Source organism: Staurois parvus, unplaced genomic scaffold (genome assembly GCF_062004578.1).
Source record: "Staurois parvus isolate SC_StPar_1 unplaced genomic scaffold, SC_StPar_1.0 ptg000466l, whole genome shotgun sequence".
NCBI lineage: Eukaryota > Metazoa > Chordata > Amphibia > Anura > Ranidae > Staurois > Staurois parvus.
Window position 1 is genome coordinate 1,571,084 of NW_028318262.1, and position 24,833 is coordinate 1,595,916.

The following is a 24,833-nucleotide window of genomic DNA, read 5'->3' on the forward strand; positions in this document are numbered from 1 at the left end:
TTGTTCTTTGTGTCATATGTCTTTCTACATTCTAATACTTGTGTAGTGTGTGTGTTCTGTGGGTAGACTGTTTATTGCCTATGTACTTATTACTGTATTCCCTCTTCTTTCCTTCACCATAGGTCACATGCGGTTGCCTGTGTTAACCAGTTCATTATTGGGAGAACCCAAGCTCTTATGATGCATATTGATTCCTTTATTGAGGTATGGTGTAGTTGGTAGCCTGCAATAGGTAGTGTGTGCTAAATATCCAGTTAAAGACCGCCTGCCCGCAATATATCGCAGAGGGGCGGCAGCTACAGGATGAGCAACACTGTGGCTGTATCAACTCACATTGCAATAACAATGTTAGCAAAGCTGCTATGAATCAATCTGATTCATAACCGCTTTGCTTTTCTTCCTAGGGCTTTGATTGGCCCACAGCTCTCACATGGTAATTTAGCCAGTCTCAGCACCCTGTACCATGTAATTAGCTATAGCCAACCACAGATCACTATTATGAACTTAACCCATTCATGACAGTTCAAAGCAAGCATTGCATTTGCAGGAGCAATATTTTTGCTCCTGCGAAGCAAAGAGTAAAAAAATAAAATAAATGAAAAAATCCCTGATTTCTCCCCCTTCACCGGAATAGTACAATGTTACTATGGTAACACTGAACTACTCTGATGAAAGTATTTTTTATTTAAATGGGAACAAGAAAAGGAAAAATGTTAAAAATTAAAATAGTGAGAAATTAAAACATTTATTTTTTTTAACTACTTTTTACCAGCCTGCAATGGGCAAGCAGTGGCTCTTCCTCCCAGCCGGGGTCAGCTAGCGTTTAGATTGCCTGCACACTATCGCACTCATGCTATAGGTCGTTAATTACCGCCATTATTAGTATAGTGTTTGTACGGATCAATATATTAAGGACCTGAATTATACTAGTGCCTCTTTAGTATAGTGTCTCCAAAAACAGTGTTAGCAGGATCATCCTGTTTGCTGCCAGCACTAGCATTTAGCCCCCTCAGCTGTTTTTCACAGAAGATTTGTATAAATTTATTGGGGGTCAAAGCAGTTTATACGCAGAACTGTACATAGCTTCCCACCCAAATTCAGCTCTTGACGGACAATTCGCATGGAAACCTATCACGGTTTCCGAACTTAACTTTTTTGGGGCCTAACCCTCAACAGTCTTGGTGTGGTTGGATGCTTGAAGGGCAGAGGAGAGATCTTGAGTCTAATAGACCCCAGGTTTTTCAGAAAAGAGTACCTGTCACTGTCGCTATCTCAGGAGATATTTACATTCTGTGTGATAATAAAAGTGATAAAAAAAAAATGAACAGGACATTGTGAAAGAGAAAAAAAAAAAGCAAAATACATAATTAGAAAAAATAATTATCCCTGGTCCCATCCCTGTGCTTGCACAAATGCAAGCGTCTGTGCCATGTTGGTATGTAAACAAAGATTGCACCATGCATGTGAGCTATCACTGCGAAAGTCAGATCAAAGACAGTAATTATATAAATAAATAGACCTCCTGTGTAAATCTAAATTGGTAACCTGTAAAGGCTTTTAAAGCGTCTCCTATGGATATTAAAAATTTATGTAGTTTTGTCACGGTTGAACGGGCAGTTTTAAAGCCTGTTTTTGGTATGTTTACTCGGCATAACCTCATCTTTTATATGTTATCAAACAGTTGAGCAATATATTGTTTTTGTGTATTAAAATGCAAAAAAGGTGTACTTTTTCCAAAAAAATCTGCGTTTGAAAAATCGTTGTGCATATACTGTGTGACAAAAAAAAATTGCAGCATCTACCGTTTTATCCTCTAGGGCCTCTGCTTTTAAAAAAAAAAAAAAAAATGTTTGGGGGTTCAAAATAATTTTCTAGCAAGAAAAAAGTTCTCTAGTCAGTTTCCAGGGTGGCACAGAGATGACTAGCTCCACCTGACAGGAAACACAATTGACAGTTTAAATTCCGTGCCCTTCTCTCCACTCCTCCGTTTTTTTCTTTCCCTGGCATCGAAACGTTTTATTTACTTTTTTGTGGGGGCAGGAGGTACCCCTATCAACCAAACCCCCCGGGAGTAGTTAGCCAAGCCAGGGAGGGCAGGCTTTTACTCGCCCGCTCCAGGGGGTCCCGCATGTGCGGAGATTCCTGGGCATATGCCGGAGGTGTGCCCGGCATTCCAGGAAAGAGTGCTTCCAAGGCAGCAGGGAGGCATGTCAGGTGAGGACTGGGCTGCGAGACTCTTCTCGCGGGTATGCTGATGTCCAAGCGGCACACCCCTGTAGGGCGAGCGGGCAGCTGCGGTGAAGTCCATCACTGGTTCCACCAGTGAGAGCTCAGGGCGCAGGACCGAAAGTTGGAGGAAACAGGAAGGGGCTGCGGTCCAAGCATCACTCCCAATAGGACTCTCAATAGCACTCCCAATAGGACTTCTGGCAAGGGCGGGACTTTCCGCCTAATCATAAACCTGAAAAAGTTTAACAGTTTCCTATGGTACAAGAAGTTCTGCATTGAAAGTATCTACATTGAACAGAAGCATCTGCTCAAAAGCATCTTCATGGCCACCGTGGGTCTCAGGGATGCCTACTTCGACGTTCCTTTTGCCCCTGAATACCAAGCCTTCTTACACTTTGGCATCTTTATGGAGCATGGCATCGGTCACTGGCAGTTCCAAGCTCTCCCTTTTGGACTAGTGGCCAGTCCAAGAATATTTACCATGGTCTTGGCAGAGGTAGTAGCCTTTTCACACCTTCAGAGAATTTCCCTCTTTCTCTACCTAGGTGATCTGATGATTATTATTATTATACAGGATTTATATAGCGCCAACAGTTTGATGATCTATGGAGTCTCACGGTACCAAGTCCTGAGAGAGGTGGAAAAGGTGTGCCTTACCTTTTTGGAATCTTTGGGATGGATTGTCAATTGGGAGAAGTCCTCAATGACTTACTCCCAAACCAAGGTGTTCTATGGGTACATAGTGGACTCCAGAGTCCAGAAGCTATTTCTACCCCAAGAAAAGACCGAAAAGGTAGTGCAGGCAGTTTCTGACTTGATAGCTCCTGCAGACACATCATGAGAGTTATAGGTCTCATGACTGCCTGTATTCCGGCCGTGGAGTGGACACAATTGCGTTCCAGGGAGCTTCAATTCTTCCTCCTATCCTGGAACAGAAAAGAGGAGTCACTGGACTTGGGGGTTTCCCTCCCAGAGAATGTAAAGATGTCTTTGGGATGGTGGCTCAAGCCCTGGAATTTGGGGACAAGGAGTCCGTGGGTGCCCAAGGCCCGTAGCATTCACGCTAAAAAGGGACCTCCTCCAACTGCAGAGAGCTGTTGGCAGTAGGTCATGCATTTAAAGCCTTTGCAACCAGGATCAAAAGCGAAGTTGTCCAAATTCTGTCACAATATGTCAACATTGGCATACCTGAATCATCAGTGGGGCACCAGATCCCAGAATCTCCTGAACCTAGCACAAGAAATTCTAGGGTGGGCGGAGAGCAAAGTGCTTTTGGTATCGGTGGTCCAAATAAAGGGGTTGGCCAACACAAAAGCAGACTTTCTCAGCTAACGGTGCACCAGGGAGAGTGGGAACTCAATCACAAGTTCTTTTTTTTTTTTTTTTTTTTTCTTTCAGTTAAGTCAGGTCTTTAGTTGCCCCAGAGATAGACCTTTTTGCCTGCAGGAAAAACAGGAAGGTGAAACAGTATTTCTCCTTGGCTTGGGAACAGGGATCCGAAGGCCTGGACGCATTAGCACAAGTATGGGATTTTGAGCTGGCATATGCCTCCTCCCCTCTGCCGCTGATCCCATGGGTACCCCAGAAGCTGGAGCGATCAGGTTGCAGACTAATTTTGCTGGCCTTGTGGTAGCCAAGATGGGCCTGGTTTGCTACCTTGAAGAGGTGGACTGTGGCTCCCTTGCAGAGTCTCCCAGTCAGGAGCGATCTTCTCCTACAGGGGCCAACTCTACACCCCAATCCAAAGTTTTTTTCAGTTAACGGCTTGGCTCTTCAAAGGAGGATTCTTAGAAAAAAATAAAGAGGTGTTCGGAGAGAGTAATAGACACTCTCCTCCTCCAGTAGAAAACAGGTCACCAGAAAAATATACGCCAAGGTGTGGAGGGTGTCAGGAACAAGGGGTTTTCCTTCCCATGGTCACAGTGACTGGACTTTCCAAGCAGGGGTGGATAAAGGTATAGCACGAAGTACCCTAAAGGTGCAGGTGGCGGCCTTATCGTTTTTTTTCTTGGTCAAAGGCTCACATTGGAGCCCCTGGTTTCTTGAGAACGCCCTGTGGGTGGGGCGAAATGCGTTGACGCACTTCCGATCTGTCGTCCTGTGTCACTTCCGGTGAGCGGAGCGTTCCAAGCGGCCATTTTTGGAGTGTAATCCTGTCATCCCTTGCTACAACCAGGCTGTGAGGTCTCTGTTATGAGATGTGGAAGCAGTGGAACTCATTTTAGCCTATGAAGGCAATAAAATAGATGATTTTACTCATCTTAACAAATGTGAGTGGTCTGGCAATTCTTACAAAATATTGCACTTTTCACTAGCAGTATTACACTATTTACTTTTTTCCCTTGCACTGCTGTGGAGTTTGGTGAGAGGAGAAGGCAGGAGTGAGTGGAAGAAAATACCTTATATCCTATATGGTGGGAAGGAGTCCTGAGAGCTTATAAAAGAGGCTTAGGAGCTCATAACATCCTAAAAGGCGCATTACTCACCATCATCTGGTGAGTGCGGTTCATGTTGGTTTTTCACTGGTGATTGGTGGAAGCATTATCTCGTTTGGATATTTTTTTCACACATCATTGAGGAGAAAGGACTTTTCTTTATAATAATTTGGATACTATAATAGGAATGATTTTTTTTATACATATCTTTATATATTTTTTTGAAAAGTCACTATAATTCATTTTATTATTTAATTTTTTTTTTTTTTTTTTTTAACACTATATGATATCTAAAGCACTGTTTGAGTCAGGGTGTTGATTTGCGCTGTTTTTTTGTTTTTTATTCATTTCATTTGAGTACAGGGTTGCATGACCACGCAATTAGCAGTTGAAATAGCACAGTACCGAATATCAAAAAATGTCCTGGTCATAAAGGACTCAAGTGGATAATGAAGGGTAGGGAAAATAGCAACATAAGCAAATTCTACACCATAGACCAATAGAACTTTGCAACCTGCCATAATACAAACAGTAAACTTTGCTGCCTTTTGAGTGGTTAATGTGATTTTATGACTTTAAATTAGGAAACATCAATTCCATTTTGTAGATAACTGTTTAACCTATTTACTGGCAAAGATTTTGCTTTTTTTGCACACATACCAGGTGTCTGTTTACGTCTAGAATTAAAACCACAGAGTATTTTCTGAAAGACTAGACTCTGGAGAATAAAATGGTTCCAATTTTTTGTCACAATATTTACACAACAGTTTATCAAGCTTCGATATTCAATCACTGGAAAATAATATGGTGGGTTTTGCAATTTTTTGTGTCACACACTATTTGCTCAGCAGTTTCTTAAAAGCAAATTTTCAGGAAAAAATACACTTTAATGAACTAGTACACAACACAATACCAATCGATACTGAACATGTCACAATTTTAAATCGTGCACCCCCATGGAATCCTGACAAACTACTGTACATTCAGTTATCCATATGAGTTGATTTAAAAGCCAGTTTAGAGTTGCGCAGGAGGTCTGACAATAGAAATATTTATTTTTTTAAATATAATTAAATATGGCACAGCTGCCCATAAATTTTAATGTGGTTGTAGAGCTTCTTGGATCACTTTTACAAGAAACTCATCTGCTCTAAAGAGTAATACCGGGATCATAGCTGCAGTCATGATGCTCATATCACTGCTCCCATCCGAGGACACATACATATGGTGAACAAGATTCTGTTAAAACAAAGCGGATCCAACTCTGCCCATTCCTTACACGGCGACTGAAAACTTCAGTAGTAATGTTGTATTTTAAGATCATTTAAAGGTTGTGGTCACACCCTCCCCTGAGCATGACCCAGTGTTTTTAAAAAAAAATAAAAAATGTTGACATGCAAAAAATATTTAGTAATAAAAAATTCTTCTGCTGTTACCCAAGTGATATAGGGTTGACAGTTGCCTTTCCCCTGGTGATACATGATGTACCAACAGAAGTGGGAAAAATAGCTCTCCAAAACTGAAAGGGGAACTTGGGATTTAACCATTCTCCTTTGTTTATATAAAAATACATTGTGAACAATACTGATAACATATATTTGGTTAAAGCCCAACTCTGGGTAAAAAAAAACTTTTCCCATGCAGTGGGGCTATGCCTGCACTTCATGGCTTAACTGCTCGTTTTCTTTTATTGTATTGGAGAACAGAGATATACTTAATTTTCTGATCCTCCCCACACAACAGTTCCTGTGGCTCCTGCCCCACTGTGGTCTAGCAGTCTTGTGTGGTGGACTGTTCCTGAGGTCTTCTTGCTTAGAGACCTGGAATAGATGTGAAGACTGCAGGGACGGGACAGTTCGTGGGGGAGCGCTGTTTGCCAGTTGAGTGGAGGATCGGGTAAGCATACAACTTTCTTCTCCCCCCTGGACAAAACGAGCAGTTGACTTGTGCAGTGTGGGTACAGCTCCACTGCATGGAAAAAACATGCCCCCCCCCTTTTTTTAGTCCAGAGTTGGGCTTTAAATACTAATTTCACCTGCCCTACAAGGAAAGCCCTCTCTGTGACACCAGAAAGATTAAAAAATACAATGCAAAAACATTTTTTCGAAAAGCAGTTTAGGTTTCCAGGGAGAATAAGAGGTTGTGTTTTTTTTCTTTTCTTTTTTTTTCCTTTTGTTCAGTGCTATAGACGTTTCATTGATCTCCAATAAGCATGACTGACTGATCAGGCTGATGATGTGTTTGGAACCTGCAGATATTGACACAAGCAGTATGTTGATACTTGCAATATTGGAATCTGACACAGCGGAAATGCTATTAATATGCTAGCAGATGATCTGCCAAGTTGACACACAGGATGAAAGGTTAACTAAAATAAAACACAAAATTGCACTGTCATTTAAAAATCTTGTTTTCATATTACATAATGAGTGAACAATATATTATCCCCAATTCTCAAAAAGTTGGGACGCTATGTAAAATCAGTATAAAAACAATGCGATGATTTGCAAATCTCACAAACTCATATTTTATTCAAAATAGAAAACAAGTCAAAAGTGTAAACTGAGAAAATGTTTCTTTATAAGGAAAAAAAATAAGGTAACTTTGAAATTTATGGCAGCAGCATGTCTCAAAAAAGAGACAGGGAAACGGGAGAGAATGGCATGTCTGCTCCTGCAGCCTCTTGGGATATCCTTGTCACATATCGTAGAAATCTACAGGAGCAGGGTCTCACAGGAGGCAGGGGCCAGGCCTTTCATGTTAACAGGAGCTGGCTGCGAGAACCCAGAAGAGGCAGCAGGGCTTCTGAGGATATCACAGTGGAAGATGATGCAGTACCTGGGACAGCAATACTTGAGCAGCAAAACAGCGCTAGATTAATTTGGCAGGTGAATATGTAAATAGGGATGGATTTGAGGGATACCTTTAGGCCATTTGCTTCCCACCATAGCCTGTCCAAAAAACTCCCAATGTTCTTTATAACTTTCCTTTTGCCAGAGCAGTCTAGTCATTGGATACTTGCCCCAGAAACACAGAAGCAAGCACTGTCCTTGTAAAAGTAGAAGTATAGGCAAACTTTTTTTTTTCCCTCCTTTTGGATAGAGTAGGGGAGGGGTGTAACGTCTATAGGTTTAATATTTGCCATCTGTGTCCCATTGGGGTCGATTTACCTCCACTTCCTGTCTCATAGCCCAAACAGGAAGTTAGGGGAAATCCCTACAAATTAACGGAATTCCTTGAGGACCCCCAGGTCATCAGAACCAGTGTCCCAATTGGAAAATTTCCCCTTTATTGCTTTGCTGGGGATAACCCAAAATTTGGGGTTTTATTTTACTTTCACTGAATCTCCCTAATGGGGGCACAAACGGCAATAAAAATTGACAGGTGTTCTAATCCATCTCCACTCTCTCCATAACTTAAAAAAAAAAAAGTTTTGCCTTTAGTTATACTTTAACCACTTGGTAACCGCACTATAGCCGAATGATGGATACAGTGCGGTTCCCAGTTCTGGGAGGGCATCATATGACATCCTCCCAGAACGTACCCTCCTGCACACAACCAGCGATCTCTGTGATCGCTGTGTCCTACGGACACAGCTGATCACGTGATGAGGTAAAAGGCCAATCACAGTAGCCTTTTACCACATGATCAGCTGTGTTCAATGACACTCAGATCACGGAGTAAATACAGTTGCTAGTTATCGGCAGCACGTTCCTCATGCTGTCACAGCTTGAGGAAAGTATTGCTGATAACCAGCAACTGACACAAAACAGATTGGCAATGATGATCAGTGCTTCCCACCAGTGCCCATCTGTGGCCCCCATCTGTGCCTGTCGGTGCCGTCAGTGAGCATTGCCCATCATTGCTGCATCCTATCCGTGCCACCTCATCAGTGCCCATCAGTGCTGTCTATCAGTGCAGCCTCATTAATGCACATGAGTGAAGGAGAAAAATTTACCTATTTGCAAAATTTTATAATCAAAATGGAGAAAAACTTATTTTTCAAATGTTTTGCTCTTTTTTTGTTTATAGTGCAAAAAATAAAACACCCAGTGGCAATTAAATACCACCAAAAGAAAGCTCTATTTGTGTGAAAAAGATAAAAATTTAATATCTGTAAAATGTTGCATGACCACGCAATTCTCATTCAAAGAGCAACAGCGCTGAAAGCTGGAAATTGGCCTGGGCAGAAAGGGGGGGGTTAAGTTCAGTGCATGCGCGTGCAGTGCTTACTCTATCTTGCCACCGCAGCTGGAGAACACACTACGCATATGCAAAACTATAAATCTAAAAATTTATTAAAAAGCTGCATATTTACCTACTCAGCTGACTTAGCTCTTTTGTTTACAAAGGGAAAATAATTCTTTAAAGGATAAGTTCACTTTAAAAAAAATATATGCCCATTTTTTTTTTGCAGGTAAAAGAATGTGCATTTACTTGAGAACTACAAGCTGACAGCAGCAAAGGCTATGTGAATGAATGACGCTGCTGTGCATGCAGAGCCCCGCACAGCCGCACGATTTCCATAAAGTGACAGCTAGTAAGGGGAACTTCTCCATGTACTGCTGTCTGGGTGGGGGGAGAGATCGGGCAGTGGCTGCAGCTGTGGGAACCAAAGGTGAACTTATCCTTTTAAGAATTCACTTACAACAATCAGCCATAACATCATTTAAGTGTATAACATTGGTTATCTTGTTACGATGACATCTAAACTTTGGTAGGATATATTAGGCAGAGAGCAAACACATTCTTCCTGAAGTTGATGTGTTGAAAGCAGAAAAAATGGGCATCGTAGTTGTGTATGGGGCTGTGTAGCTGCAGATTGGTCAGTTCACAGCCAAAAGCACATGAGTATCAGCCCTGGACCATGAAGCAAGGGAAGAAGGTGGCCTCATCTGATGAATCATGTTTTCTTTTACATCATGTGCATGGCCTGGTCGGAGTGCATCAATTACATGGGGAAGAGATGGCATAAAGTATTGTGATGCTTTGGGCAATGTTCTGTTGGGAATCCTTGGGTCCTGCCATTCATGTGGATTTTACTTTGACACATACCACCTACCTAAACATTGTTGCTGACCTAGTATACCCCTTTTATGGAAACCGTGTTATCTGATGGCAATGGCCTCTTTCAGCAGAACTTGAAAGATCTGCTGCTGATGGCTTGGTGCCAGCTACCACAGTATACTTTCAGAGGTCTAGTGGCGTCCATGCCGTGATGGGTCAGGGCTGTTTTGGCAACAAAATGCGGAACTACTCAATATTAGGTGGGTGGTAATAAAGTTATAGCTATTGAGTGTATATGCTGGTGTACTACAAAAGCAAGTGGATTTGCCTTTACTGAAATGAAAGCTTACTCATTTACATCTTTACAATTTTACCTCAAGTAGAACTTGATTTGAGCTAAAGCACTTCTAGTGTAACAGAGCTAAAGAGCAGATCTGAGGTGCCAGTCAGTTTACACATACTGAAATGCACACACGTGGGAAAAAAAGTGAAAGCTTGAAGGGTATCCATAGACCTAGATAAATCACTAAGAGTCTCCTGATTTTAGAAATTCCCCCAAACCAGCAGAACAGTTGGCCTCTGTCTTCTCTTTAAAATTAGATCCAATCTAACTCATGAGCCTCTATTTTCAGTGCATATGCCCCTTTCTGTTCCTCGATTGTACAACTTGGCTCAAGATTTCTGCATGTATTTGTTTATTCATGTATCCTGGTGGTCCTGCAACAGTGTTAAGAAACCTTGTGTTGAAATAATACAAGAAGGCTGCTTTTGCTGTTCTCTTCTGAAAGTGCTTATCTAGCTGTCATGTGGATTTTCAGTAGTTGAATCGTTGACCAAGAACATGTATGTAAATTTTGCCTTCTGGCTCTGCATGGCATGTGACAAAAGTAACTAGTGTGCTTTGTGTTACAGAATTTGTTTGCATTAGCCACGGATGATGAGCCAGAAGTTCGGAAAAATGTTTGCCGGGCGCTTGTAATGCTGCTTGAAGTACGGATGGACCGCCTGTTTCCTCATATGCACAACATAGTGGAGGTTAGCTTTCATTTTTACTTCACAATGATATTTGTATGGCTGTGAACATATTGCTTTGTGGGATATTTGTGTGTTTTCACAGAACATTTATAATTTGTATTATGATCGTATATTAAAGCAGTATTAAACCCCAAACCAAAATGTAATACTTTGCAGCTTACCCATCATTAGGTGTGTTGGCTGCATCAATTTTTTTTTCTTAGGCTCTTTCCCCTCTGTTTTCCCCTGGTGATCTGGCAAGTACACACCTCCTGTATTAGAGTGCCCCCGCTCTGGATGAAGGAGCAAGAGACACCTTTGGACAGAAGCATTGTCAGTCTGGGGGAAGGGGAGTATTAGATGTACTGACAGATTTAAATGCACTAACAAATTGAAGCCAAACTCCAGCAAGTACTTAAAGTGGAGTTCCACCTGATTAAAAAAAAAAAAAATAGACACTTGTCCAGCGGTGTCTTCATCGCCCGTCTTCTCTCCCTGGCGCTGGCATCTTCAGTGTGGGTACCTGGCTGTGACAGCTTGCAGCTTCACAGCCAGGTGCCCACTGCGCATGCGCGAGAAGCGCTGCACTTTTGTGAATGGTCTGGGAGCTGTCCATGTCCCAGAACACTACGGGCAGGGAGGGGGGCGAGGACAACTTCCGATAGCCTAGGCGATCACAGTGGAAGCAGGTAGCTGTCAAATTCGGGTAACCGCCGCGCCCTCCCCTCCCCAAAGGTGCCAATCCTTAATGGGGAGGGGGGGACAAAGGCTCAAAGCGGAACTTCTCTTTTTGGGCGGAGCTCCACTTTAAAAAGCAGTTACAGCCAACAGTAGTTTTTCTTTCAGCATAATGTGCTTATTAAAAAAAAAAAAAACAGAAAAAAAACTGATCATTGTAAGCACACCTGCTGGTAATGGTTTGTCACATCTCTGTAACTGATACATTCTGCTGGATGGATGAACAGATGAAATTAGAAGCCAAAAAAATAAAAGGAATGCAGCCATCACATCTCATGAATGGTAAGCCTAATAATAATAAATGTTTGTTTTTGAGTTTAATGCCATTTTAATGCACAGAACTGAGATTACTACAGGACTCAAGCTTATTCAACAAAGCTATGCATTGTGCAACAACTTTAACTAGCAGCTGTTTGGCAGTGAAAAATTAGTTCTGCTTAGATGCCATGGGTTATTGCACCTAATGTGTTCTCCTAATGAACCTTCTCACTGTTGGTGACATGTGGATGCAGACCTTCTCTTTACATGTGCTAAAGGATTTCAAGTCTGAAAAGCTTGCATTTGAATTGCTCCCCATGGTGACCTAGAATGGCCCCTGTGTCGCACAACCCTGACAAGTGACTGTTTTCTGCTGCTTTCTGTCATCTATTTATATAATAGCTCTTTGGCGCGAGTAGTTATGTTAGCCTTTCTCAACCTTTTTAAAACTGAGGAACCTTAAATTTACTTTCAGGTCTCAAGGGAACCCCTGCTTATAATTTGTCTACGGCTCACAAGACATCGGTGTGTACAGCAGGTTACAGATATAGGAATAAATTATTGAATAAGGATTGTGGCATACTGTAGGGTATTTGACACTTGGACTGCTCTATGGCAATAATTTACAGTAATATTAAATAGGCAGAAAAGAAATGCAGACCTTGGAATTTGTAGTGTTAACTTCACATTGGTTGGCCAAGGATAAGTGTCCTCTTACACTGGTGGCCAATGGTGTAGTGCTCCTTACATTGGTGGTCAGTGCAGTGCCCCTTACTTTGGTGGTTGATTGGGAAAGGTCCCTTTACACTGGTGGTCAGTGGAAAGAATACCCCTTTACAGATAGCTGAAAAAGTAGTTGGTGTCAGTAGTAACTCATCTGACCAACAGAATTTGCTCATTGTTATGGAACCCCTAGCAACCTCCATACCAACTGGTTTCTTGCTATTCACACAAATAAGTTAACCCATGCAGTTATGGCATAATTGAGGGTGTGACAGTTTTGGGGTATATTTTAATCTAGTTTTCTTTTCCATTAAAGAAAAGCATATTTTTCTCATCCATTGAGGGACATAGGCAGTCTGATTAAGCCTTACCACCAAGTCCGTCTAGTGCTATTATGCTCAATTTAAAGGTGACAATTTCAACTTCATTTGCAGCGAGCATCACTCTGAAACTATAGGATCAACCAGTTAACTGGCTTAAAAAAGATGCTACTCGCTACTTTTCCTGTAGAAGCAACTGTTATCCTATATGTCCATGCACATGAGGTGGTGTACAGGCATTTTTTTAAGCTCTGCGTTTAGAGGAAGAAAAAAATCCCTTTTCTTTTTTGCATTTTTAAAGAAGTGGTTTTCTGGCAGAAAAAAATGCTAGTACAAAAAAACACTAGAAGTTAGCGGGGTTTTCTGCCATGACCGTTTGCGGTTTTTTTGTTTTGCTTTTTTTAAGCTAGTGTGCCTGGAGTCTTACAGTGCTGTTTTCCAGGCTCGGTCATTTAAAACTCCTAAGGACAAAGACTTTCCCTTTGCACCCACTTTTCCAGCTATCTCTGTGGATATTGGAAAATTTCCAGTATTTGCTCCCTCCACATGCTTATTAGCTCTCCCCCCCCATATGAAGGTTTTGTGCAAAAGTAGTGTATTCTATGGGTCTGGCAATTTCCCATGTTAAGAGTTCTTGCTATTTGGGAGAGGACATGCCTATCTTTAAAGACCCAAATGATAAGCAGTTGGGAAGTGTTTTTAGAACTTTCTTCTTGATGAGCTCTACCCTTCATCCTGACCTTACTTTGGCAAACCACATCTGACTGGTCAAAATCCTTCAAAGAGATCTCACCACTACCGAGGTAGATTGCTCGCTTCTAGAACATGTGACACAGATTACTTATAAATAAATGTAAGCTATGACTGTTAGCCTGTTTCCTGTTGCATGTGTCTTATTAGTGCATATTCTTAGACTACTGTAGAGTTTGATCCACTTGGCCTTGAAGCTGTAAAGTGTCTTTTCAGACAAGCTCTTAACATGACTGGTGAAAAAAGCACCCATCTTCCTCCGCAGAAGACTGCAAATAAATCTCACTCTCCGTACCTCTATGTTGGGGCCACCCAAGCTTGGCTCCCTCTTCACTTGCAAGTCTGTCATATCTTCAGACAATACTGATTTCTGCTTAAAGGTGCACCCCCAGCATAAAGCTAAACTTAAAGTGGAGCTCTAGGCCCTCCCCAAAAAAATGAAATCAGCAGTTACAAATACTGTAGCTGTTGCCTTTTAATATAAGGACACTTGCCTATCCAGGGATCCAGCGATATCCTCACCCGAGCCGATTCTTCAATCGGCTTTGGGTGCCAGCGCCGGCATCTTCAATTGGAGAAATCGACAATAAAGCATTGCGGCTTCACAGCCGGTTTCATACTACACATTTGCTAAATGCTTCACTCTGTGAATGGTCCTGCAGTCTTCTGGGACCTGTGAAGTGTCCCAGGAGGGGGGGTGAACTTCTGTCTCAGATCGCCGTAGCGCATCCTCCCCAAAAAAGTGCTGAATGTGGCAGTGGAGGGGGCAGGATGTAAACAACCGGAACTTCCACTTCTGGGTGAAGTTAAGCTTTAAAGGTTTTTTTGTGTGTGTCTAAAGTTTGCCAGTACTGTATACTGAAAAACAGCCCCGCATCATGATGTTCCCACCTAATAAACTTCACTGTTGGTATGGTGGTGTTTTTGGGGTGATGAGCAGTGCCATTCGATCTCCCAAACATGGTGTGTATTATGACATCCAAAGAGTTAAATTTTGGTCTCATCTGACCAGACTATATTCTCCCAGTATTTCACAGGCTTGTCTAATTGTGCAGCAAACTTTAAATGAACTTCAACTTGCTTTTTCTTCGGCAATGGAGTCTTGTGTGGTGAGCGTGCATATAGGCCATTATTGTTTTGAAACAGTGGTACCTGCTAATTTCATGTCTTTCTGGTGGTCCTGGGCTCTTGGACAACTCTTTTGATTCTCTTCACTCCTCTAACAGAAATCTTGTGAGGAGCACTTGGTCATGGCCGGTTGTAGGTAAAATTATGTTCTCTCCACTTCTGGATTATTGCCCCAACAGTGCTCACTAGAACATTCAGAAGTTTAAAAATCCCTCTGTAACCAATGCCATCACTATTTTTCGAGATAAGGTTGCGAAGGTCTTAAGAGAGCTCTTTGCTTTTACCCATCATGAGATGTTTCTTGTATGACGCCTTGGTAATGAGACACCTTTTTATAGACCATCAGATGAGAATGAACCAGCTGATAATAATTTGCACTGACAAGTGGCAGCATTGTTTTCTAATTACTGACAGATTTCAGCTGGTTTCTTCGATTTCTATGCCTTTTTTGCACCTCCCTTTCTTCATGTGTTCAATACTGTCACGTGATAAAAAAAAGCCAATGAGTGCTCCAAACTGGCACCAAAAGTGTCAGTGAGTTTGTAGGAAGGGGAACATGCCATGAGAATGCCGTCTCTGAGCAGTGCCCCACCATCTTCCAGTTCAGTGGTGTCACTTCTGGCACAACATCCACACCATTGTGATGTCACTAGCAAACCAGGAGAAGACACCAACATGGTCATACATCTCAGTGGTTGCCAGGCAGCTGAAGAAGCAGCTTCTGACACCAGAAAGCAGGTGGGGAAGATTTAAAAACAATGCCAAACAACTCCCTATTTACCACACAGGAAAAAAAAAGCTCTGTTCCTCCAAAGTCAGCCAGGGATAGGAGTGCAGAGGGTGCGCATGCCGGGTATTCCTATCAACGCCACCTAGAGGTTGCCAGTATCTATTAACATACCTTTTACCATGTCATGGTGACTTTGGGTGTCATAATACATACAGGTGCTGCCATTTAACTGTTAGAGCCCTGGGGATCCCATAGAAGTGAGTGTGCTTTCAGAGGATGGCTTTAGGGACATAACCCTGCTCTGGTTATATTCAGTGACCAAATTCAGGCTCTGCTTAATGAATTAGTGCTGTTTTAACGTACAAACGTTTATATAATTTATGTTTGTAGACTGTTTTTACTGTTCTTATGTGGCCTTTCCCCTTGTTCTGCCTTGTGACAACAGTACATGCTGCTGAGGACACAGGACCATGATGAAAATGTGGCGTTGGAGGCTTGTGAGTTTTGGCTGACACTTGCTGAGCAGCCAATTTGCAAAGAAGTACTTTGCCGGCATCTTGCGAAGTAAGTGACTGCATTTGTTTAAATAAGTGGTGTACATTTGAAGGGCAAGTCCTCCTAAAATGCTGTATGTTGGAGTGAATCACCAGCTGGTTTCTTACCCATTTCCCCACTGGGCAAATCTTACTGTTGGTACACGTGACCTTGCCCAGGTCATGGTGCCACACTGTTGTACAGGTGGGTGAACACTTGTTTTCGATCTATTTAATGTAAAATTAAATCAGGAAATAAGCTGACAATGCCTACTAGTGGCTTAAGCTTGTGGGATGATCTGTGCAGTCAGCTGATATTTGAAACCAGAGTGTGGTTTGGCCTGCCAACATCTTTTTTAAATGGCAATTTTGTTGGTGCTAACCTTTTCATATGTGCAGGATACATGTCCGTTTAGAGAGATGCACACACAACTTGACATTTAATTGGCTTTTTGCTTTTACTGTTTGAAGTCACCAGGAAAGTGACTTCCTAAAATGTTTTGTATATTTTTAGGTAATGTTTTATATTTTCTTGATAGGCTGATACCGATCTTGGTGAATGGCATGAAATATTCAGAAATAGACATCATCTTACTTAAGGTAAGGGACCTTTCAATATGCTTTAAGCAGGTATCCCTGCTGATCTACACACTGTAGATTTTGATTGTGCCATGTTTGATGTTTACTTTCCAGGGTGATGTAGAAGAGGATGAAGCTGTGCCTGATAGTGAGCAGGATATCCGACCTCGGTTTCACAGATCGCGAACGGTGGCCCAGCCTCATGAGGAGGATGGTATTGAGGAAGATGAGGAGGATGACGATGACCTTGATGATGATGAGACGATATCTGACTGGAATATAAGTGAGTTAAAGTGGGTCTAAAATCAAAAGGTATTTTTTTTTACCTTAATGCATTCTCTGTATTAAACTTTCAATAGCAGCTTCCCCCAGTCTCTCCCCTTAAACTCTTACCAAAATTCTGATCCAACGCTGTGCCAATCAGCAGCTCTTCTCTTTCTGTATTCACTGGAGGCTCTGACTGCAGCAGGAGCTTGAGGGGTGATCACAGGACCTCTGTTCTCAACTGCGTAAGGGGCTTAAAGAGGTAGGGGTGGAGACTGCAGGGATTGTGTCAGCAGGATTCAGAGAAACTGCAATAATTGCCATGGGAGAGCTGTTTAAGTGGACTTGTCAGCACAAGTCTTCACCATTGGAGGACAGGCAGGTTATACTTCCAACGCAGCCATAAACTGACCACGCTAGGATTGATGTGCTCTCGTGCCTAGAGTGGTCCTTTTTCAATGAGAAAGAGGAGGGACTAGCAGGATCACCGGGTGTTTGGTTCAAAGGAAGCAATTCAAAGAGAACAGGATACTTTTGAACACAAATATATAGTGTGTGCACATTTATTAGGCAAAAGGAGTGTGTAAGTATGTTTGACATTAGATATGTTATTGGTAGCCATCCAACACACAAAAAATGAATACTTTTTTTAATTTTTTAATCTATTTTATCACGATCACAATAAAAAAGGGTTTTATCCAAATACATTAAAATATAGCCACCACTGTATTTGCTTTATGTCCTTGTTAATTAGTCTACATCTTTCGCAGCAGAGGGTGACATGTACACTAATCATCAAGGCACTGATTATCAGTGTAGCCCCATCGGTGCCACATACCAGTGCACATCCATGCCACATCAGAGCTGCCTTAGTGCCAGCTATCAGTGCCCACCAGTAATGCCTATCAGTGCAGTCAATGTGCCCATCACTGCAGCCTCATTAGCGCACATCAGTGAAGGAGAAAAATTACTTGCAAAATTTTATAACCAAAACAAAGTAACAATTGTTTAGTCTTTTTTTTTTTAGTTTAACAAAAAAAAAACCTCGGTGGTGACTAAATACCACCAAACGAAAGCTTTGTCTGTCTCACAAAAATGATACAAATGTTGTTTGTGTACAGTGTTGCATGACCGCGCAATTGTCATTCAAGTGCAACAGCGCTGTAAGCTGAAAATTGGCCTGGGCAGGAAGGGGGTAAAAGTTGCTAGTAGGCAAGTGGTTAAGACAATATAGGTGGGTGTTCCCATAGTGACTCATTTAACAAACCCGCCTATCAAAAACTGATGATTGTAATTCAAAAAGTGTGGTAGTTTTCCTCTTTTTAGCTGTATCCAACTGCCACTAATCCAAGGGCGTTTGGCCCTAATATAACATACTATACGAGTCTGAATATAAACCAAACAAAAAAAATAAAATATATACTCACTGGCCACTTTATTAGGTACACCTTGCTAGTGCCAAGAAAATATCCTCCACACCATTACACCACCAGCACCACCAGTCTGAACTGATACAAGGCAGGATGGAGCCATGCTTTCATGTTTACGCCAAAATTCTGACCTTACCATCGAAATATTGCAGCAATCAATATGTCCATTCTCCTTTTGATATCAGCAATGCATTCTCATCCACACAACTGCTGCTCACTGGATATTTTCTTTTTCGAACCCTTCTTTGTAAACCCTAGTGATGGTTGTGTGTGAAAATCCCAGTATATCAGCAGTGTTTGAAATATACTCAGACCAGCCCGTCTGGCACAAACAACAATGCCACTTTCAAAGTCACTTAAATCTTCACTCTTCCCCCTTCTGATACTAGGTTTCAACTTCAGAAAGTCGTCTTCACCACGTCTAAACTTCAGAAAGTCGTCTTTACCACGTCTACATGTCTAAATGCAATGAGTTGCTGAGATGTGATTGGCTAATTAGCAATTTGTGTTACCAAGTAATTGAACAGGTGTACCTAATAAAGTGGCCAGTGAGTGTATATCAGTATCTTAATGTCCAGGCTCAAACACCATCCATTGTTCCACCAGTATGGCCCTCATAAGCACATTACTGGAGAGTAAAACCCAATCTAATCTCGCTTATTCCTCTGCAGTACAACACATGGCTGTATCCTTCAGGGTCTCAAAGAGAATGTTCGTAGAGAAAGGCGAAGCTTATATAGCTCCAAGGATTCTCCAAGCAGCTCCCATCATGCCATGGAGAGGTGCCTAACAAGCGGTAGCTGTGTTCAGGGCATGTCAGCGGTCCCTTCCCTTTCCTCCACTGGCGTCCTGGGTGGATCAAAATGGCGCCGGACCAGAAGTTACGTAATCCCAGAACTTAAGTCATCCTCAGGTGGATCAGATGTCCATTGTAGACCGTGCAGCTGGAAACAAGTGTCCCCAAATATAGCATCAGAATACTACAAGCACATACCGGCCCCACATAATTGGACTGTATGCATACGGCCTGCACTCCTATGTCACAATACCTTGCAATATAGATTCCGCCAATTAAATGCCAAAACAATGCTACCAAGTGGTTTCACTTCAAATATCACTCAGTATCAATCAAGGAGAAAAGAGGGAGAAATTCTGACCCAAGGGAAATAAATAGAAAAAAGGGATATGAGCTGACAGAACAGCAAAACACAGCTATCAAAACAAATTATATATACAGTTGTGTTCAAAATAATAGCAGTCAGACATCACTAACCTGATCAATCACTGTTTTTGGTAGAAATGATATTTCTACATGGCAAATAATTTACTAGCAGGTGTAGTAGAGTAATAGAAATCCAACAGAACCAACAGTCATGGCATGCATGCTGCTGATTCTGTGTAATTGAATCACTAATTGAAAGGGGCATGTTCAAAGTAATAGCAGTGTGGAGTTCTATTAGTGAGGTCATTCATTCTTTGAAAAACAGGTGGCACTTATTGCCCTTATTTAAGGAAGGAAGGCAGCAAATGTACATGCTGGTTACAGTGCATTTATCTCAAATTCTGAGGAAAATGGGTCGTTCCAGACATTCTTCAGAAGAACAGCGTACCTTGATTAAAAAGTTGGAGAGGGGAAAACATATAAAGAAGTGCAGAAAATGATAGGCTGCATAGCTAAAATGATCGCAAATGCTTTAAAATGGCAAACAAAACCTGAAAGACGCGGAAGAAAGCAAAAAACTACCATTCGAATGGATAGAAGAATAGTCAAAATGGCAAGGACTCCGCCAACAATCAGCTCCAGGAAGATCAAAGAAGGTCTAAAGTTACCTGTGAGTACTGTTACAATTAGAAGACGCCTATGTGAAGCCAAGCTATCTGCAAGAAGCCCCCGCAAAGTTCCACTGTTGAAAAAGAGACATGTGCTGAAGAGGTTACAATTTGCAAAGAGCACATTGACTGGCCTAAAGCGAAATGGCGCAACATTTTGTGGACTGATGAAAGTAAGATTGTTCTTTTTGGGTCTAGTGGCCGGAGACAGTTTGTCAGACGACCCCCAAACACTGAATTCAAGCCACAGTACACTGTGAAGACAGTGAAGCATGGTTGCACAAGCATCATGATATGGGGATGTTTCTCATACTATGGTGTTGGGCCTATTTATCGCATACCAGGGATCATGGATCAGTTTGAATACATCAGAATACTTGAAGGGATCATGCTGCTTTATGCTGAAGAGGAAATGCCCTTGAAATGGGTGTTTCAGCAAGACAACGACCCCAAACACACCAGTAAACGTGCAACATCTTGGTTCCAGACCAACAAGATTGACGTTATGGAGAGGCCAGCCCAATCCCCGGATCTTAATCCAATAGAAAACTTGTGGGGTGACATCAAAAATGCAGTTTCTGAGGCAAAACCAAGAAATAGAGAAGAACTGTGGAATGTAGTCCAATCATCCTGGGCTGGAATACCTGTTCACAGGTGCCAGAAGTTGGTTGACTCCATGCAGCGCAGATGTACTGCAGTTCTCAGAAACAGTGCTTATACAACTAAATATTAAGTGATTCAAAAGAAAGCAAAATCTTCAAACATTTTTCAGTTTATATAGTGAATGTTTGAGTTTGTAAAGAAGAATACAAACACTGCTATTTTTTTGAACAGTCTAATATTCACTTTCTTCAATTTTTTGAGAGGAACGACACAAGTTTGATATAATTTTCTTCATGTTTTGATTTGGAATAGAATGTGTAATGTTCCCAATGCATTTGTGTGTATGGAAATAAAAGCTATTAGAAGGATTTTGAGCTTTATTCACTTTTTTCAACACACTGCTATTATTTTGAACACAACTGTATATATATAAAAGCACATAGATGGATTTAACAATATCAACAAAATAGAAACCAAAAAAACACATACAGATTGATTCATCAGTATGGTGCACTTGATTGCCAACATAGTTTATAGCAAAAATTAATCAACCCCTATACATTGGAGTTGTTGAAGAGTCCGTCTTTGAATGTTTGATAAATCAGAACTCTGTGTTGGGACTGGGATTTGTTCAATATCTTTGGTAACTAGTTCAAGAAAAAGTTTCACTCTGGAAATAACAGAGGATGGAAATATATTTGACTTATTCTTATATTTTTGTGGCAGTAGGAATCTAGGACAAACCGATTCATCTAAGGAATTATCTTCTTCCTCACAAAGGAGATTGTCTTGATTATCCCAGACGTCTTCCTCCTGTTCCAGAGTCAATGCCTTAAAGGGCTCGATGGTCAGCTCTAGTAAAATTGATTTTCAGATTGTACAGGTTTTTGTTGTGCTAGAGCTGAACTCTCAAATATGGATTTAAAATTTAATTTCCGAGCAAAAAGTTGTAGATCTTTAACAAGTTCGAATTGATCATAATTTTTTGAAGGACAAAAATTAAGTCCAAGCTTCAACACAGAAAGTTCTACCTTTTTGATAGAGAAACATCAGTCAGATGATATCAAAAGTAGATGTCTGTGTGTCCCTGCCCACAATACGTGTATGATGTTGTGTCGTAGATTGGAAACATGCACACATCACCCCCATACTTAAAAAGCCCTCCCTGGACCCCAATGACCCGAACAACCTCAGACCCATCTCCCTGCTCCCATTTACATCTAAACTCCTCGAGCGCCTAGTCTACACCCGCCTATGCTCTCACCTCAACGACAACAACCTCCTCGATCCCCTACAGTCCGGCTTCCGTCCCCTACACTCCACCGAAACTGCCTTACTCAAACTCTCCAACGACCTGCTAACCGCCAAAGCTAATGGACACTATTCAGTGCTCCTACTCCTTGACCTCTCTGCGGCCTTCAACACAGTCGACCACCCCCTCCTCCTCAAAAAACTACACTCCCTCGGCCTCAGAGATTCTGCTCTCTCCTGGATCTCATCCTACCTGTCACAACGCTCTTTCAGCGTTACCTATAATGCTACCACCTCCCCCTCACTCCCCCTCTCTGTTGGGGTCCCTCAAGGCTCTGTCCTCGGGCCCCTTCTCTTCTCCATCTATACCTCCTCCCTTGGCCAACTCATACACTCTCACGGCTTCAACTACCACCTCTATGCTGACGACACACAAATCTATCTCTCAACCCCCCACCTCACCCCCTTGGTCTCAGCCCGAATCACACACCTACTGAGCGACATATCAGACTGGATGTCGCTCCACTTCCTTAAATTGAACCTCTCCAAAACCGAGTTTCTTGTCTTCCCCCCAGCCCGGACACCACCCCCCATTGATTTCTCCGTCACATCCAACAACGCTACCATCAAACCCGCCCTGCAGGCCAGAGTACTGGGTGTCATTCTGGACTCCAACCTATCCTTCCAGCCCCAAGTCCAATCTTTAACAAACTCGTGCAGACTCCACCTCCGCAACATCGCCAAAATCCGCACGTTCCTAACCCCAGAAACCACTAAACAGCTCATCCACTCCCTCATCATATCACGACTCGACTACTGCAACTCCCTCCTCACTGGCCTGCCTCGCCGCGGGCTATCCCCTCTTCAGTCCATCCTGAACACGGCTGCCAGACTCATTCACCTTTCCAACCGCTCTGTCTCCGCCACCCCCCTCTGCCAATCCCTCCACTGGCTTCCGATTGCGCAACGGATCAAATTCAAAATCCTAACGCTGACGTACAAAGCTGTCCACCATACTGCCCCGAACTACATCACTGACCTAATATCCAAGTACCGCCCAGCACGCACACTCCGCTCCTCACAAGACCTCCTTCTCTCTAGTTCCCTGGTCTCCTCCTCCCATGCCCGCCTCCAGGACTTCTCCAGGGTGTCACCCATCCTCTGGAACTCCCTGCCCCAACCCATCAGATTATCACCTACTCTCCTCTCCTTTAGGCGCACCCTGAAAACCCATCTCTTCAGGGAAGCCTACCCCACCCCCTGCTAACTTGCCTCCCTCCTCCACTCTTCCTACCACTCCATACCCCACAGCTATCTCCTCCTGTGCCACCACCCCCTCCCTCCTAGATTGTAAGCTCGAAAGAGCAGGGCCCTTGATCCCCTCATGTTTTGCATTGTATTGGTATTGTTCTGTCACATGTTCTGTCTCCCTTTGTAATGTACAGCGCTGAGCGAACTATTGGCGCTTTATAAATACTGTATAATAATAATAATAATAGTGGAGTGTGAAAAATCTTGACTGTATGACTTTAAGTGAGGTATGTGTGCAAACTCCCTAAAGTGGTAGTTCACTGTTGTGATTTAACCTGGCAATGAAACGCTTTCAGTAATGGTGTGTTGGGTAATAGATTATGTTGCTGAGTGTGCTGAACTGCATAGCTAGATCCCTCCACCTGATCTCCCAGTGTGTGAGGTGAATCATCTAATTCAGATCAGGATTGGATTCCTATCGCCTGATGCTCAGGACATGTAGTTCCGGGCGTCGGGCAGGTAGTTTGACAAGTTGGCTTTCTCTTACTCGCTGCAACCTCATCTTTTATATTTTACAAAAAAATAAGGTAATTTATTTCCTTTTTTGTGCCCTAAAATTAACTTGCTTGTATTTTTTACTGAAATTTTGCATGCAACATAAAAATTGGAACTACCACTATTTTATTCTCTAGGGTCTCTGCTTTCAGAAAATATAGAATGTTTGGGGGTTTTATGTAATCTTCAGGCCTAAAATGATTTTATAACGTGTGCAAAAATGCAAAAAAGGCTCTGGCAGCGAAAGGGATAAAGTATAAACTCTGACCCACCCTTTCCTGACGAGCAGCCAATCGGTGCTCATTACACTGCAAAGTCTCTCTCCTCCCTCCCAGTCCCCGGGTGCGGTGCTGGAGACAGGCAGGGGAGGAGGAGATAAACAGCGCAATGGTTAAAATATTACACATTTAAATCGCCATAAAACCTCTTTTGTTTTTAAAAGCCCCAGACATTCCTAAAATCACCTCCGATTTAAATACGATTTTGGTTAATTTTTTTTTTCGATATCTAACCAAGTAGATTGTCTTGAGGGACAATTATATTAGGGCCCCGATTTAGTCCCTGAACAAGTGTTTTTTTTCAAAAATGCCACACCCCTGCAGATCTTGGTGGGGGTTTTCTTTTAATAGGAGGTAGCCATGCGGATAGGCTATTAGTGTGAGCACCACGTAATTTACCATCACCCAGTCCTGGTGTGTTAGCTAAGGCCTGACCATGTTCATAATTGGATCTTCAAAAAACTCTGAAATTAAACAACAGATGAGGTAGAGGCATCAGAAATATTGCCATCATTCCTTTTTTGTAAGTGGATGTCTTTTCTTATATTGCCTCTGATTAGTATGCCACTTACAGGCTTTGCCAGTCCAATTCCAGTCCAGGCAATGATGTCCCTAGAAAATTTCTTGTTTTTTGTGTCCATTAAGCACTTATTGTATTTATCAATAGATTCCCTGAGTTCTTGAAATACAGGAGATTGTTGGTATGCATGTAATTTCAAATATATTGACTATCCATTTCCAACTCCTTTTATTTCTGTGCCATAATATTGTTTCAGCAATTCCCGCATGTTCAAGGAGCATGCTGCAAAGTTACTGTATGTTCCCATTTCTCTTTTAAACTGGCAGACGGTTTATGTATTGTAGGGAAAATTTGTATGCATAAGCCAGTTGGTATAATTGGCAAGTTGTATTTTTGAGGATTAATTT

The 24,833-nt window shown here is 42.1% G+C and overlaps 1 protein-coding gene across 2 annotated transcripts in view; it reads left to right on the forward strand.

Annotated features, from left to right (window-relative positions):
* Window positions 1–24,833, forward strand: part of TNPO1 (transportin 1) — a 217,033-nt gene that overhangs the window by 142,527 nt on the left and 49,673 nt on the right. For both annotated transcript variants that reach the window (XR_016314853.1, XM_089689021.1), the window contains exons 6-10: window positions 123–204; window positions 10,584–10,706; window positions 15,778–15,896; window positions 16,405–16,465; window positions 16,559–16,727. Coding sequence is in view for 1 of the 2 variants with exons in the window: in XM_089689021.1 (XP_089545147.1) it covers window positions 123–204; window positions 10,584–10,706; window positions 15,778–15,896; window positions 16,405–16,465; window positions 16,559–16,727 (554 nt within the window). In the remaining variant the exon portion in view is untranslated. The remainder of the gene's footprint in view (window positions 1–122; window positions 205–10,583; window positions 10,707–15,777; window positions 15,897–16,404; window positions 16,466–16,558; window positions 16,728–24,833) is intronic.